This window comes from Sciurus carolinensis, chromosome 2 (assembly GCF_902686445.1).
Source record: "Sciurus carolinensis chromosome 2, mSciCar1.2, whole genome shotgun sequence".
NCBI classification, from domain to species: Eukaryota; Metazoa; Chordata; class Mammalia; order Rodentia; family Sciuridae; genus Sciurus; species Sciurus carolinensis.
The window spans coordinates 103,542,933-103,557,471 of NC_062214.1; the positions used below are offsets into that span (position 1 = coordinate 103,542,933).

At 37.8% G+C, this 14,539-nt stretch overlaps 1 protein-coding gene across 9 annotated transcripts in view; it reads left to right on the top strand.

Annotated features, from left to right (window-relative positions):
• Atp8b4 (ATPase phospholipid transporting 8B4 (putative)) overlaps window positions 1-14,539 on the top strand; it is a 214,355-nt gene that overhangs the window by 156,750 nt on the left and 43,066 nt on the right. For all 9 annotated transcript variants that reach the window (XM_047542231.1, XM_047542234.1, XM_047542232.1 and 6 more), the window contains 4 exons: window positions 2,609-2,724; window positions 5,752-5,916; window positions 6,915-7,026; window positions 9,304-9,409. In XM_047542231.1, the coding sequence (XP_047398187.1) occupies window positions 2,609-2,724; window positions 5,752-5,916; window positions 6,915-7,026; window positions 9,304-9,409 (499 nt within the window). The remainder of the gene's footprint in view (window positions 1-2,608; window positions 2,725-5,751; window positions 5,917-6,914; window positions 7,027-9,303; window positions 9,410-14,539) is intronic.

Genomic DNA, 14,539 nt, shown 5'->3' on the forward strand with positions numbered 1-14,539 from the left:
AGCAGAATTCCATGACACTGGATTTACACAAACTCAAATTTAAAGGGTGAATGCTGGATTAAGAGAAGGTATAAAGTATAGAAAATATTCAATCAGAAAGTTGTACAGTTGGAAAGGACCTTTGAAGTTAGAGTGGTTAAATATCTCCTTTTTACATGTAGAAACTGAGGTATGGAGTTGGTAAGGGACTTGCACCAATTACAACGAGTTTGTGATTACACCAGAGCAGTGGTTCTCAATGTTCTGGTGAACCTTAGGGAAACTTTCAATTTTTTTTCAGTGGATGCACAAGGCCAAAATTTTTTTCATTATATAAACTTCATTATTTGCCCTTTTCATTCTTTTCTAGTGAGTATACTGTGGAGTTTTATAGTAGCCACATGATGTATGAAATCACAGCAGAGTACATACCTAAGCAGATAGGAGAATCCAATTGTCTTTTGTTAAGCCTGACATTAAAGGGATCTGTAATCATGTATAACAGTGCTACTCTCCAATCTCTTTTTTGGGTGTTTTAAAAATATAGTCATAGAAAGTTATGTTAGTACACATCAGCTTTATTATTACTAATAATTATTGTTACAGTGATATTATAATTAGTGTTATAAGACTATTAATATTTGGAGTCTTCACTGAGTGTATAAAAGTATTAAGTGTATAAAAGAGTTCTGAGATAAAAAAGTTTGAGAATTGATGTCCCAAGCTGTACTTTAAACAGTTATCGTCAAGAAATCATAATGGCAAATGAAAGATATGCATACTTTGCCTCTATGCCTCTGATGATGGAAAGGAGCAAATGTGGGGAAAATTATTAAATTGGATTATTGTAGAAGAAAAGCAAGAGAAAAGTTCTTCCTATGATTGAGTTTTATTCTCTGTTGAGCAGGTAGATACATTGCATATTCATTTTCTGTCTTTTCTCCCACTGAAGGTATATTAGTAAGCTTTTCATTGGTATGGTCAACATACCTGACATAAATAACTTGCAGGAGGAAGACTTTATTTTGACACAGTCCATGGTAGGCTAGCTCCATTGCTTTGGGCCTGAGGAGAGGAAGAACATCCTGGTGGAAGGGTGTGGCAGAGCAGAGCTGTTCACCTCATGGCATGGCAGCTGGGAAGCAATTGGTAGGCCCTTAAAGACCTTCCAGGGTGTGCCCCCAGTGACCTACTTCCTGCAACCAGACCCCATAGCCTGTAGTTTCTACCACCTTCCATTTAGTTATCAGAACCCTCTAGCCAATCACTTCTCAAAAGTTCCACCTCTGAACATTGCTACCTTCAAAATATGAGACTTTGGGGAACATTCCAGATCCAAACATTAACAGTGAGCAATCAGAGCTTGAACACACACACACACACACACACACACAAAACTGCTTGCTTTAGTTCAGGCAACTAAGAAAGCTGGCCAAGGGTGTTAGAACAAAAGACAAGATCTAGACAAAACCCACTACTAAGAAGTTTTCAGAGTGCATTAGATCCGTTTAAGCCAGAGGAAACTAGAATAGATTGTGTTGATTAAGGAGAGTTAAAAGTTAGAGGGGAAAGTAGCTTATTATACTTTGGTAGTTATACTCTTTTGAATAAAACTCTAAATTTTGTATCCAATAACATCTATTAACAGTAGTAGATATTTATATTTATCTATTTTGAGACCTTCTATGTTTAGAGTAAAGGTGGAATTAAGTGGAATAGCTAGTGATCTTTGATTCAATTGAGGAAGCCTGTGAGGGTCAGAGTGATCAGACCATGAATACGGGACCCAGATGATTGTCCTAAATGTAGGCAATTCCTGGGAATAAATACATAATCCTGACACTCATTCATTTATTCATTCAGTTAATAATTATTAAACGTCTACTGTGGTTTGAAAAGAAACATTTGTCTGAAAAAATATGGAGGTGGAATTGGAGATGTGAGGAGCCCAATAAGGGCTATCATACCCTAACTCGGGGAGATCAAAAACACAGTCCTATTAATAACAGAATTCCAGTGGGAAGAGGAGAGAAATTTTATTTTTTTTAAAAAAGCCTTTTGTGAGATATGCTTGTAGCCATAATTGACCCAAGAATGAACCAGTAAGAACGAATGGGATTTTCTAAGGAGCAAAGCGGGTAAAGAAAGAAGTCAGCAAGGGCCAAGAACTAATGCATAAATCATGGCTTGAGTGGCTAGAATTCCATATGGAGACAATTTGGCATAATAATAATACTGATTTGAACAGTAGGTCTTGAATTTCACACCAGAAGCTTTCAAACAAAGCTCTCAATTCTGCTCAGTATGGAAGACTTAATTTAAATGTTTCCACCCTTTAGTAACAGTAGGCAAGGTGAAAGAAAAAATGTCCTAAGCATCAGAATAAAAACACTTGTTTCTGAGTTTGGGTTATCAAAGTATTCCAGTTGAAGGAATGCTTCTAAGTTAATAAACAGGATAAAGCCAAGTGACTTAGGTAGTGACTTTCTAACTGAAGGCACTGAATGTTTTACTACTGGCTATAATATTATGCCCATTTCCAAACTGCCCAGCTGGAGCCCTGCGACAGTCTAGTTTTCACGGATTTCATTGATTATAATCTGTTTTTCCTAACTGTTTTTCTTTTCAGTTCGAAACCCAGCGGGACAGATAAAGCTTTATTCTAAGGGAGCAGATACTATTCTCTTCGAAAAACTTCATCCTTCCAATGAGGGCCTTCTGTCTTTGACGTCAGACCATCTCAGTGTAAGTGACTGCACATTAACCTTAGCACAAGGGCCCCTTTGCCATCTCCATCTCCTATAGTTAGGTTTTGTTTAAAAAATATCAGCTAAATGATCTGACTTCTGAAATAAAAAGCATCTGGAGAGCAGTTGCACAGGAAACTGTGCCAGTGAATGTCTGGAAACTGGCACATGGACCTGCTCCCTGCCCTGCTGGGAGTCTGGTCAGCTTCACCACAGGTGGAAGCAGCAGAGAAGGAGCCACACAGTGTGGGCACCTAGTCTCCCACCAGGGTGAGACTCAGGGGTGCTTCAGGACCACCCAGGGAAGCTGCTCTAACTACTCACTGCAGCGTTGTGCATCCCTGCTCTGGAGACTCAACTGGTTTTGGAAAAAGGAGCTGAAGAGTTGCTTTTCCTTGAGGTCTGATGTGTCTGTGCCAAAGGAATCTCTCATGATCACCCCCAGGGAATAGTTCAGGGTTGTATTTAGATGGTGAGGGAAAAATAGCCTCAGGAATCAATTTCCTCCTGAAGGTCCTTTTATTCAGGTATAAATATGATGAGTCTCTTGTGTTCTATAGGACACTAAGCTCAGGATGTCTAGACCAGGATAACTGCATTAACTTCTTTCCAGAAGTTTTCTGAAGGGAGCAGAGATGACCTTTGCTTTTTTTTTTTTTTTCCTGAAGAGTAAGGGCCTTTGAATTAAAGATCATTATGTAGTTTATACCTGAGATTTGAGTGTCTTGTTGATATTTGTTTGAGGTTCTGTTTAATCCCATGTGAACTTTGAGGGAAACTGGTCAAAACTCTCATTTTCTCATTGTGTGTGTGTGTGTGTGTGTGTGTGTGTCTTTGTGTGTGTTTCCCATTTAAAAAAAGTTGAAATTTCATGTTCTTTGTCAGATCCTATATTTAATATAAAACATACCCTGAATCTTTAAAAATCAAACAAAGAAAATATAAAAACCCTGCCTGACTTTAAGTTTAAAAACGATGGTTTAGTAATATTCGTTACAAACATAACTAATGTTTTTGTCTTTCCAATAGAGCATTCTTGATTTTCTTTTAATCTCTTCCAGAAGGCTGGCATGGTCTTTTAAAATTATTATTATTATTATTATTATTATTATTTAGGAAAACAACATTGGAATCATAGCTATCTGATTTTTGCCATTACTCAAAACACCACAGCCCTGGATTTTCATATGTTCTTTCATACTAAAGTATAGGAAGCCTAATTTGTTTTTTAAACATTTCTATGTGAAATTGGAAAAAAAATTTAGGCAAGATCAATTTGACTTGGTCTTTGCTTCCTTCACTTTATTCATTCTGGCTTCTATATTCTGAGGTTTTATATTTGTATTTAATTATTGATTTTGAATTGTTTAATGATAGGAAAAGACCTTGTTCAAATGCTCATTTAGGATTAAATTTGTGTTTCATGCACTAATTAAATAACTTAAATCATCTGTCCTCTTTTGTAATGTCATCCTAGGGTTGATTCACTGTTGTACAGAACAGAGAGGAAGGCACTGGTAATGCCCACTGGGGTTGCAAGTTAAAGGCAAAGAAGTGTTTGTGCGAATTAAGAAGACAAAAGATCGTTATAAGGCAGTAACTAGATTTTCAGATCAGAAGGAGACCCAGTGGTGGTCTTGGATGGCAGGGCTTGTAAAATGTGATTGCAATATCCAAAGTGCTATGTGATAAATTTGGATAAATTTTCTCATGGTTTCTCTGAGCTAAATCATGTTGGCACTGTATGCACTTTATTTCTATTTACCTTAATAGGGTGTGTCATGATTTAATTTGTGCCTGGTCATAAACCTCTATCTGCACTGTACACCAAAACACAACAGAGAAGACATGCTCTGTGGCAATGCCCACAGGAGCAGAAATGGCTGTAAAAATGCTTGGCTTGCAATGTAGAGTCCCATAAAATGACCATTGGAGGCAGAGGCGAAGTGGGAGGTTTTTAGCATTTCCCCAAAGCAATCCATGTGTTTCTAGCTATTGGGGCTCATTGAGACACTTAGTAGCCACCAGTCTCCTATTTCTTCCTCCTATTGGAATGATAAAGTACCAGAGGTATAATTTGAGATTGTCAGTTTACTGAGATGGTATAGAAAAGAATGAATTTCCAATTTGATTAATTACTAAATACTAACTCCACTGAACATAGTTTATTAAAAATGGCTTTGAACTAACCTGACTTAATGATGGTGTCTTTAAAATTTCAAACAATATTTTATTACAATGAAATTTTAATAAAGCAAAAATTGAAAATTTCAGAGAGGGATCTAGAATGAAAAGTCCACCCCCATTTTTAATCCTGTGCTCCAGAAGCACTTATATTATCATTTCTTCCTTTCTCTTAAAGGTTATTATTACAACCTTAAGTAATATGTTTAAACTTCTTTTACCAGACTGACATCTATTCATTCATTTATTATTTACTTTTAGCTTTTCATTGTGAGATTTCATGCACATGCAAAAGTAGGACTCAATCAATTTTAGGCATATATATGTTACTAAGGGAAGCAGTTGAGACTACTGAGGTGTCCTGCTGCATTTCCTCTAGAGAACCTTCTGCCTTTGATTTGGAAGCTATGGTTCCTCTGAGGGTCATTTCCTCTTCACTGGAAGCCAAGGTCCTGAAACAGGCTGGGTCTCTTGTATGGCCAGCAATACTGCCTTCAGGCGAGGAAAGGCTGAAAACCAATTTATGTTGCTTCAGATGAATGTCCCAAGTCGTAGGCATCATTGATCACCTCTCAAAAGAACACTTACTTCACCAGCATTTCATCTGTCTTTAGGGGAAAGTCCAGCAACCCTGAAGGTTTTAACTTCATAGAAATAAAATACACAATATAAACATAATCTTCCATTTCTGAGTGGATAAAAAGTTAGAGTCAGAATGGCCAAGTAGTGCTCTTGGGATAAAATGAATTGGAGTATAAAACTTCCTACCCATTATTGTGGCTGTTGTGATTGGCATGCTTATTGTTTTTTGCTGTTCCTAAGACTATGTCTCCTCTGGCAGGAATTTGCAGGGGAAGGCCTTCGAACCTTGGTGATCGCTTACAGAGAGCTGGATGACAAGTACTTTAAAGAGTGGCACAAGATGCTTGAAGATGCAAATGCTGCCACAGATAAGAGGGATGAACGGATAACGGGGCTGTATGAAGAAATTGAAAGAGATTTGATGGTATAAGTTTAGAAGCCTGATGGTTTGTGTTGACAGAAAGGATAGCACGTGTTTGGAGATCCACCATAGGAATTAATCATTGGTTAAACCATCTTGCACACAGCAGATGTTACTCTTTCAAACATTGACTCCTGCTTTATATGTTGACTTTGAGTTTGCCACGTATGGCCGTAGTGAACCTAAAGATTTATTTCTATTACCAGTAGCTTATATAATTGGAAGTCCCTCAAGAGTGGAAAATAATATACTTCCTACTATTTGTCAACCTCTGGTGTGTCCTTTATGTTATTTCTTCCCCTCTCTCCCTGGTTTATGGTCCACTTAAAGCAGGGAAACTTGCTATGAAGTGAGGCTATAGCTCGAACCATTGTAGGCTGAGGAGTTTCTGATGACATCTGTGCTATTCCTCAGAGTATGGTATATTCTAGAAACCACTCTTCTCTGAGACCCCAGTGGTCAAGCTCAGTCAATCAAGAGCATGAGGGAGCATGTCCTGTGCAGCTTTGATTGGAAATTGCATAGGAACCTTTACTTTTTATTATGGTATCTGTGGTTTGTTAATGTGGGAGAATGTCTCTCCTTTTTCTGGTCAGTTTCTTGACTGAGGTGAGGGCTTTAGTTTGGATCTCTTCAGTGTTGAAAGTGGGGTAGCAGCTGTGGAAACAAGTCATTGGAGGACCAAATGGCTTCAGACCATTCACACTGACATGTTATCTGAGCTTATCAGTCCCCTTATATAATTACTAACTCCCAGGATCTCTGCCATTAAGTTGGCTTGATTTGGACTTCCTATTCGGGTCCTTCCCAATCCACTTCTGCATCTGCATCTGTTATGTCGACACAGATATATTGGTATTGATATTTTGATACCAATATATCGTAATTTCTCTCTTCAACTCTTGTTCCTTGACCTTCATACTCTGTGATGGAAGGACATAGTTGTTATGGTTATTTATTGGCATGTATTAACATAAATCATTCTCTACTCTTCAATAAAGCTATTAGGTGCCACTGCTATAGAAGATAAATTACAAGAAGGTGTTATTGAAACTGTTACAAGTTTATCACTGGCCAATATTAAGATCTGGGTTCTAACAGGAGACAAACAAGGTAATTTGAAAGTGGATGATGATGATGTTTGGAAAAGGAGTTTTTGAATTCTATGATGAATTTTTAATTAAGCAGAATCCTTAATTATTAGGTATTTGGTCAGTCTTCCACATAGGAAAAAGTTGAAATACAAAAAAAGAGAGCTAAATATTTTAAGAATTATTTAAAAAAAAAAACCTAACACAATATCTTTCATAGTATATCATGGGGTCAGTAGAGTTTCAGATCAATTACCTCATACACTATAGGGAACAATAGTATTAAAAATATTTAACAACTGATTCATATGAGCACTGTCCCAAGTGGGGCAGATATTTTCATAGTACTACAGCAGGACACTGGATCTTCTTCATGGTAGGAGGCTTAGGGGACCTTATGGGAGAGGTCAATGTGGTGGCAGGCTTCGAGAAGGCACAGGAAAACAGCTGTTTATGGAAATATTTTAGTATTTTAACAAACAATACAACTATACCAGTGTAACCTGACTGAATTCCAGGGTTGCCCATGCAATGGCACAGTATCAACCCCACTTTTAGGAATGATAAAATGCTAAGGTATTATGTTCAGAATATTGCTTTCCTAAGAAGGAAAAGGGGGTCAATACATTTTAAATCTTTTGCCAACATCAATATTTTCAAATGACTTTATGCTTGGCCATCAGTAGTCTGGAAATATTTAGTTAACTGGTACACAAATATTTTAAAGATTCTATTGACTGGTTAGGTTCTTTTTAGACCACTAGGGATTTACAGGTGTGGTGAATCAGTTCTCTGTATTTTTAATCCAAATTGTTGTTTGTAAGGAATACATCATGCTGAGAGTCAAACCCTCTGGCCTATTACTAGATAGAGACTTCCTACAGTGTGATGTTGATCTGTGGGCATAGTTATTGATTATTACAAATATTCATGAATTTACTACTATTTATTTAGCTTTGATTTCTGTGGTATATACGAAGTATATGCTGAGATTTTATCAATGGCCTTCTTTGATTTAAGACAAGTCAATGATTCTGTAGAATTAAATAGCATTTAATGATTCTATGGAGTTAGAGTCAAATGACTCTATTGAAAATGGTAGGAGTGAAGTAACTATCCCAGACTCTATTCCTATAAAATTGGAGGAAAGACTTCACAATATCATGTGATTCTCCAGTTCTCCAGTAGGGCAGTTCTGGTGGTTGTTGTAGTCAGTTTTTCATCACTGTGGACAGAATACCTGGAAAGAACAACTCAGAGGAGGAAAAGTCTATTTGGGACTCACAGTCTCAGTCCACAAATGACCAATACCATTGTTTTGGGCCAGAAGTGAGGCAGCACACCATGGGGGAGAGGCCGAGCCTGCAGAAATCTTCTCAGCTTATGGCAGGGTAAGGAAGCAGAGAGAAGAGCGGAGAAGGAGTCACAGGGAAGATGAAGTCTTCCAGGGCATGCCTCCAGTGATCTACCTCCTCTAGCCATGCCCCACCTGCCAACAGTTACAACCCAGTCATTCAAACTAGGATGGACTGATTAGGTTACAACTCTCACAATCCAATTACTTTACCTTTGAATATTGCTACATTAACACGGGAGCTTTTCAGGGGACATCTCACTTTCAAACTATAATAGTGGTTTTGGTAAGAGAGTTAAATTACAAATTTCTATTCATTTATTGGAAAAAATGGCAATGTGTGGGGGAAAACTATACAAATTTTCTAAGAGTTATTTTTGTTGTTCAACTGAACATTTTGTGAGTTTTTTCTTCAATTTGCCTGTAACTCACAATTGAAAGAATATTAGCTGTATTTAGTATTTGGCTTTCTATAGTCAGTGTTTGGGACTTATGGCCAAAAGTTTTATGTGTGCCCATGTCATTCTATCACAAGATCTTAGGAGATATTCTTGAGTGCTGATTTGAGAATCTAAAGTCATTATTAAAAACTAAATGAAAGGCTGAGGATTCATAGATCCTGCTACTTTTTCATAGGTTTAGTGAGTGGTAAATTTAATCACTGGAAGGCAGGTCTTTGAATTTCCCTCTGGGTCTTTTGTATTTTATTATTCATTGTGTGCTAACGTTAACAGGGTGTGTAGGCCATGAGAAAAACAGATACAACCTTCAAACATTTGTATAAAAAAGTACTTGTGTTCTTAAGAACGGTTTTAACCAAGATAGCTTTCTTTCTTTTTTTAAATTAATTTTTTTAGTTTGCTCTAATCTGTTGTACATGACAGTAGAATGCATTTATACATTTTGATAGATCATGTATAATTGAGGTAACTTTCTTTTGTACAGAAACTGCCATCAACATTGGTTATGCCTGCAACTTGCTGACAGATGACATGAACGATGTGTTTGTGATATCGGGAAACACTGCAGTAGAAGTGAGAGAAGAACTCAGGTAAGCCTGGAGGGAAAGGGGGAACATGGAAGGGGGGAAGAAAAAGGGGAAAGGAAGATCACACAGTTGAGAAAGTGGAAAGATTCCTATGTGGTCTGAACTTAATATAGAGCTCTTTCTGCACATTTCCTAAATTCCCATTCATTTTGGTGAGTTTGACCTCAGCTGTGAATCATTGTCTTCAGGGCTCCAACATTTCCTATGTGTTTTTAGAAAAGAATTTCAAGTCATTTACATTAAGTTGCCCTTTAAAATTGTGCAGTGGTGAGTGTCTGCTAGCTCTTAAGTGATGATGAGGTATTAGAATCACCAAGGGCACTTGTTAAAAATATCAGTTCCCTGACTGCCTTCAGATCTTCAGATTGAGACTCTCTGGGGATTGGGGGATGGGAATTTGCATTTAATAAACACCTAGACAAAGTTTATTATCAGATAAATTTGGGATATATAGCTGAAGTAGATGGCATGTGAAGTTGGAATAGAATCTTTCAGCATTGAAGAGCGTAGATATTTGACATATTTACTTTTGAATCCAGATATTTACTGCTCATGAGAAGTAGAATCCTGTGGCATTTCTATAATTGCTATGGAGTAGCAGAAAATATCTATGCTGACATTGGAGGTAGCAGTGATAAACACTGAATTTTGAGAAATAATATTTCTTAATATCTATCAGTTTATTTATGTATTTTTCTGTTATTTCTTTTGAAGATTATTTTTAAAAGTTACACAATTATTTCCCTAGAATTTAAAAAAATGCTATCTTATGCCTTTTTTTTTTTTTTTTTCTGCCTCTTATAGTAGCTTCTTTAGGCTCAACTGGATGAAAAAATAAAGGTCTCAGATGTCAGCATCCAGCACCACCAATAGATACTTGTAGATCAAATTTCCCATTGTCCTTTGTCTTGCCTCAAGAGGAAAACCAGTGTATCATGCTGGTTAGAAGCTATGACATGAGATTGCGTATGACTTCGCCAAATAAAAATTGGGAAATATATTGGCTGGACTGGGGTGGGAAATTCAGTTCCTTGCCCATGGCTAGCTGGGAGCCTCTTGATATGTTATTTAACCACTCTCTGCCCTGTTTCCTCCTTTCTAAAATGGAGATACAAAGGTCTTCCCCATGAGTTTTTTGTTGTTGTTGTTGTTGTTGTTGGGTAATTAAATGAGGTAAAAACAAAAGCTTTATGGCTGGTCATTGAACTTCCTCATTCCCTCTTTGCTTCTTCCCCCTACCCTAATGCCTTCAGGCATTGATTCCGATCCTTCCTAGTTTTATTACTATCACCCCCAAAGGACAGTGGGAAGTAAAGAGTGGCATAAAATGTTGCTGAGGGGAGCAGAATAGAAAGAAATAACTTCCCTCCATCTTTGTCTCCTCCTAGGAGGGAAGCTTTGAAGAGTTTTTCTTTGGCGGGTAGGATGGAGAGGACTGGGATTTTGACTGGGTATGAGGAGGCTTGGTTATTTTTAGCTTCTCTGCTTTGTCATCCCGGAATACACTCAGGCACGCAAGAATAGAAGCTCATCAGATTTGCTAAAACTGATTTTGAACCCCTTTTCTGCCCGATGACAGAACAATTAAACTATGCATTTTCAGTTAAATTTAGTTCAAGTCTGGGACACACAATTGCCTCACCTGTCACTGCTCATCAGTGTCTACCCTGCTGGCATCTAGCTGTTCCTATTTTGTCTCCATCTGGTCTCTGGGCTCTGGGTTGCTGGCTTTCCCTCCTGGTTGACTTCCAGCCCTCTTGGTGAAACATGGAAAGTGTGGCCACTCGTCTTCACCTCCCTGTGTCTTAGACTTGTGCTCTCACGTGGTTGTTTCAGTTTCTGAAATCCCTTTCTTCTCCTATCCACTATGCCTCTGCACCTGTGTGGGAAGCAATAACTACTGCATACATCAAGTGCCCTGATTCATTTGAGTGCTCTGTTACCCACATGGTTCTTCTATCTACCACCAATCCTGGATATGTGTTAGGACCCAGGCTCCTTCTAGCGACTCACCTGTATGTAAGCTGTTCTTCTACTCTTCTTCGCATGGCAACATTTTATGCCCTGATATCTTTCAGAATCAGTGTTTTGAGACTCGAAGAAACCTTTTCTTTCCTCTCACAAAGCTCCATCAGTAACGTTCTGAATGACTGGCATTCAGAACGATGACTCTGAGTTTCAAGAATCTATTTTTGTGTTCAAAAAGCAAGAATTTGATTCCCCCCATCTGTATTTGCCTTCTGAGGCCAGGCACATTTCTGAGTAAATAGAGAGGGTCACCTGAAATCATGTGGTAGTTGGAGAAGGAGTGGTTGAGGTGGTATCTCAAGAGTTTGTTTGGCTTCATTTGGTTAAGTAAAGAGATGACATCACTGTCATTAGGTGGAAAAAATTATATTATTTATATGCTATTGTTGGAACTGCAAATTGGTAGAAACTCTTTAGAGGGCATACTAGCAACATATTTCCAAGTTATGTTTATGCCTACTTTATCCAATGATTCTTACTTCTAGGAAGTTCCCTTAAGAAAAAAAGTAGACAAATGTATTAATAAGTATATAAGGAAATACTGACTGCTGCATCAGTTATGATAATAGAAAATATAAATAACTCAAATACTCAGTCAAATGTTTTATCAAATACTGTGATATAAATATGCAGGGGGATACTATGCAGTTCATAAAAATTTTTATGTATTTACTGACTTTGGAGGATACCAATCATATATTTTAACTAAAATATGAGATTACAAAACTTCATGCATAGTGTAATCTCTTTTTTGCAAAAAAAGATTATGTATGTTATATTCATACATATATGCATATATGTGTATATATAAAACACATCTGTCCATTTGTGTTATGGTTTAGATATGTGATATCCCCCCAAAGCTCATGTGTGAGACAATGAAAGAAACTTTAGAGCTGAAATGAATGGGCTGTAAGAACCTTAACCTACTTTTATCTAAGCCCACAGTTTTGGGGATGAAATATAAATATCATAAATTTGCATCATTCCCTTTTCTTGTATTAAGGTTTTGAGTTCAGTGAAAGTTCATGGAAAAGAAAGTGTATCAAAAAAACAGAATCTGAGTGATAGTAGCTATTGGAAATGGTTATATTTAAGCCTGTCAAATATGTTTAGATTATTTCATAAACATGGACATGTAATTTTCATGCATATCATGCATACGGCTTGCTTCACATTTAGTGTCTTGAAACCATTTTAGACACTTGGAGTCTTGGCTTAATTTTGCTTCTGTAGGGCATGCCCAGAAATCTACAATTAAACCCTGCTATGGTTTCTCTGAAGATTACTGCATTGATTATATTTCACCAATGTATGCCTTTTGCCAAAGGAAAATAGGCTAAGAATGTAATTTTGTTTGGTCTGACAAAAGAACTCATTCCATATTTTATTTTTGTAGCACTGATCACTTGTTTTTATCTTAGAAAAATTTATATCCTTTTAACTAATTAAACCATGCAGTGACTTCACTGCTTCTGAGAAGTATCCCAGTGATATTCCTGGAAATCAACATTTCCTCTTTAGTCAACAAAAATGCATTGGTGTCTTTTGAACACCTACTTGGTGGGAAGTTATTGATTTGGATGTTCAGGATTATCAAGTGCAAATGGTTCCAGACTGGGCAGGTAACATAGTGCCATTTAGCTATTTGTAAGACATTAGGGAGTGGTGAGGCTTTTGGTGAAGGGGAACATCATATGGGTCCTAAAGTCCTACAGGTTTCTTCAAACACCATAAGGGTCATAGAAGTGCATCTTGGCCCTATTTTTCAACTTTTAGTCATCCAGACAAAATGTTTTAATATGCTAATTTTTTCTTATAAACTGTCTTCTAAAACATAGTGGTGCAGCTACCCAAGCTTTCATAACTGGCATCTACTTTCACTGGTTGATGCACCAACCAGTCTGACTGGTCCCATCCCCCAATTTTCTAATAAGGAAAAATTTTCAGAAGTTGCATGTCTTATAGGCCTTTTCTTGTAGACAGGGTTGGTGGAACTGGGACTTGAAATAAAAATTTCATGTACTTTCTCCCTTCTCTACTGTTGGCGGGATGGTACTGTTCCTTTAAATGCCCCTCTGTCCCTATATTCTAGTTCAACCTGGAGGCAGCTTGTGGTGTGGTAGGTTGAGAATTAAGAATTTGAAATCCAAGGTCTGTGCCTGATTAAGCAAGTAGTCAGAAGTCAGATAACTCCCCTGATGCAGTGGTACATGTTTATTATCCCAGTGATTTGGAAGGCTGAGGCAGGAGGATCATGTTTCAGGCCAGCCTCAGCAACCATCAACTCAGTGGGACCCTGTCTCAAAATTAAAAAAATAGGACGGGCTGTAGATGTAGTTCTGTGGGTCCAATCTTCAGTATCACAAACAAACAAACAAACAAACAAAATTGGTGTGGAGATGAGGTGGGGTGGGCAAAGGAGGGTCAGATAACTCAACAATGAGCCTGAACTCAGGTCTCCAGGTACTGAGCCCAAAGCTCTAACCTTCGTGTCAAAGTCCAGATTGTCTTCTTTTAACATGGTGTCGTGATTTTAATTCACTCCCTAACAGATCCTTTTAATATTAGAATATAGAGTACCTTCAAGGACAGACAGAATGACTTTACTTCCTACTGTTTTTTCCTTTATCGACTGCCCGCCAGCGAGCACAGACCTACCTAACTGCTCTGCTGTGCTTGTGATGGTATGGAGCCGAGATGCCACAGTCACCTCAACTACTAATGCATTTCTACTGCCAACAACAGAATGAACTGCCCTTCATTACAAAGCTTGAAAAACACAGGCGTTCTTTGTTTTAGCATTTATTTGTATCCTGTGGTTAAGCATAGCGTGTTATGCCTGCAAAAATGTATAGCTCATAGTCGTTGAAGGGAATTATGTGCAGCTTTTTCTCCCTTCTAATAAATTGCTTTTGCAAGAACCAGCTGGTGTTTGAAGAGCTAAGTTTCTGGAATAAAAAGAAATGACAGTTACAGAACAGTGGACAAAGGTCTGAAAACGTGAGCGCCTAATCTGGCAAGGAGTGATGGCCCGTGAGGACAGGGCAGTGGGAATTTAAGCAGAGTTGGAAAACTGTCCTTTTTCTGCCTGGAAAAGGGTTC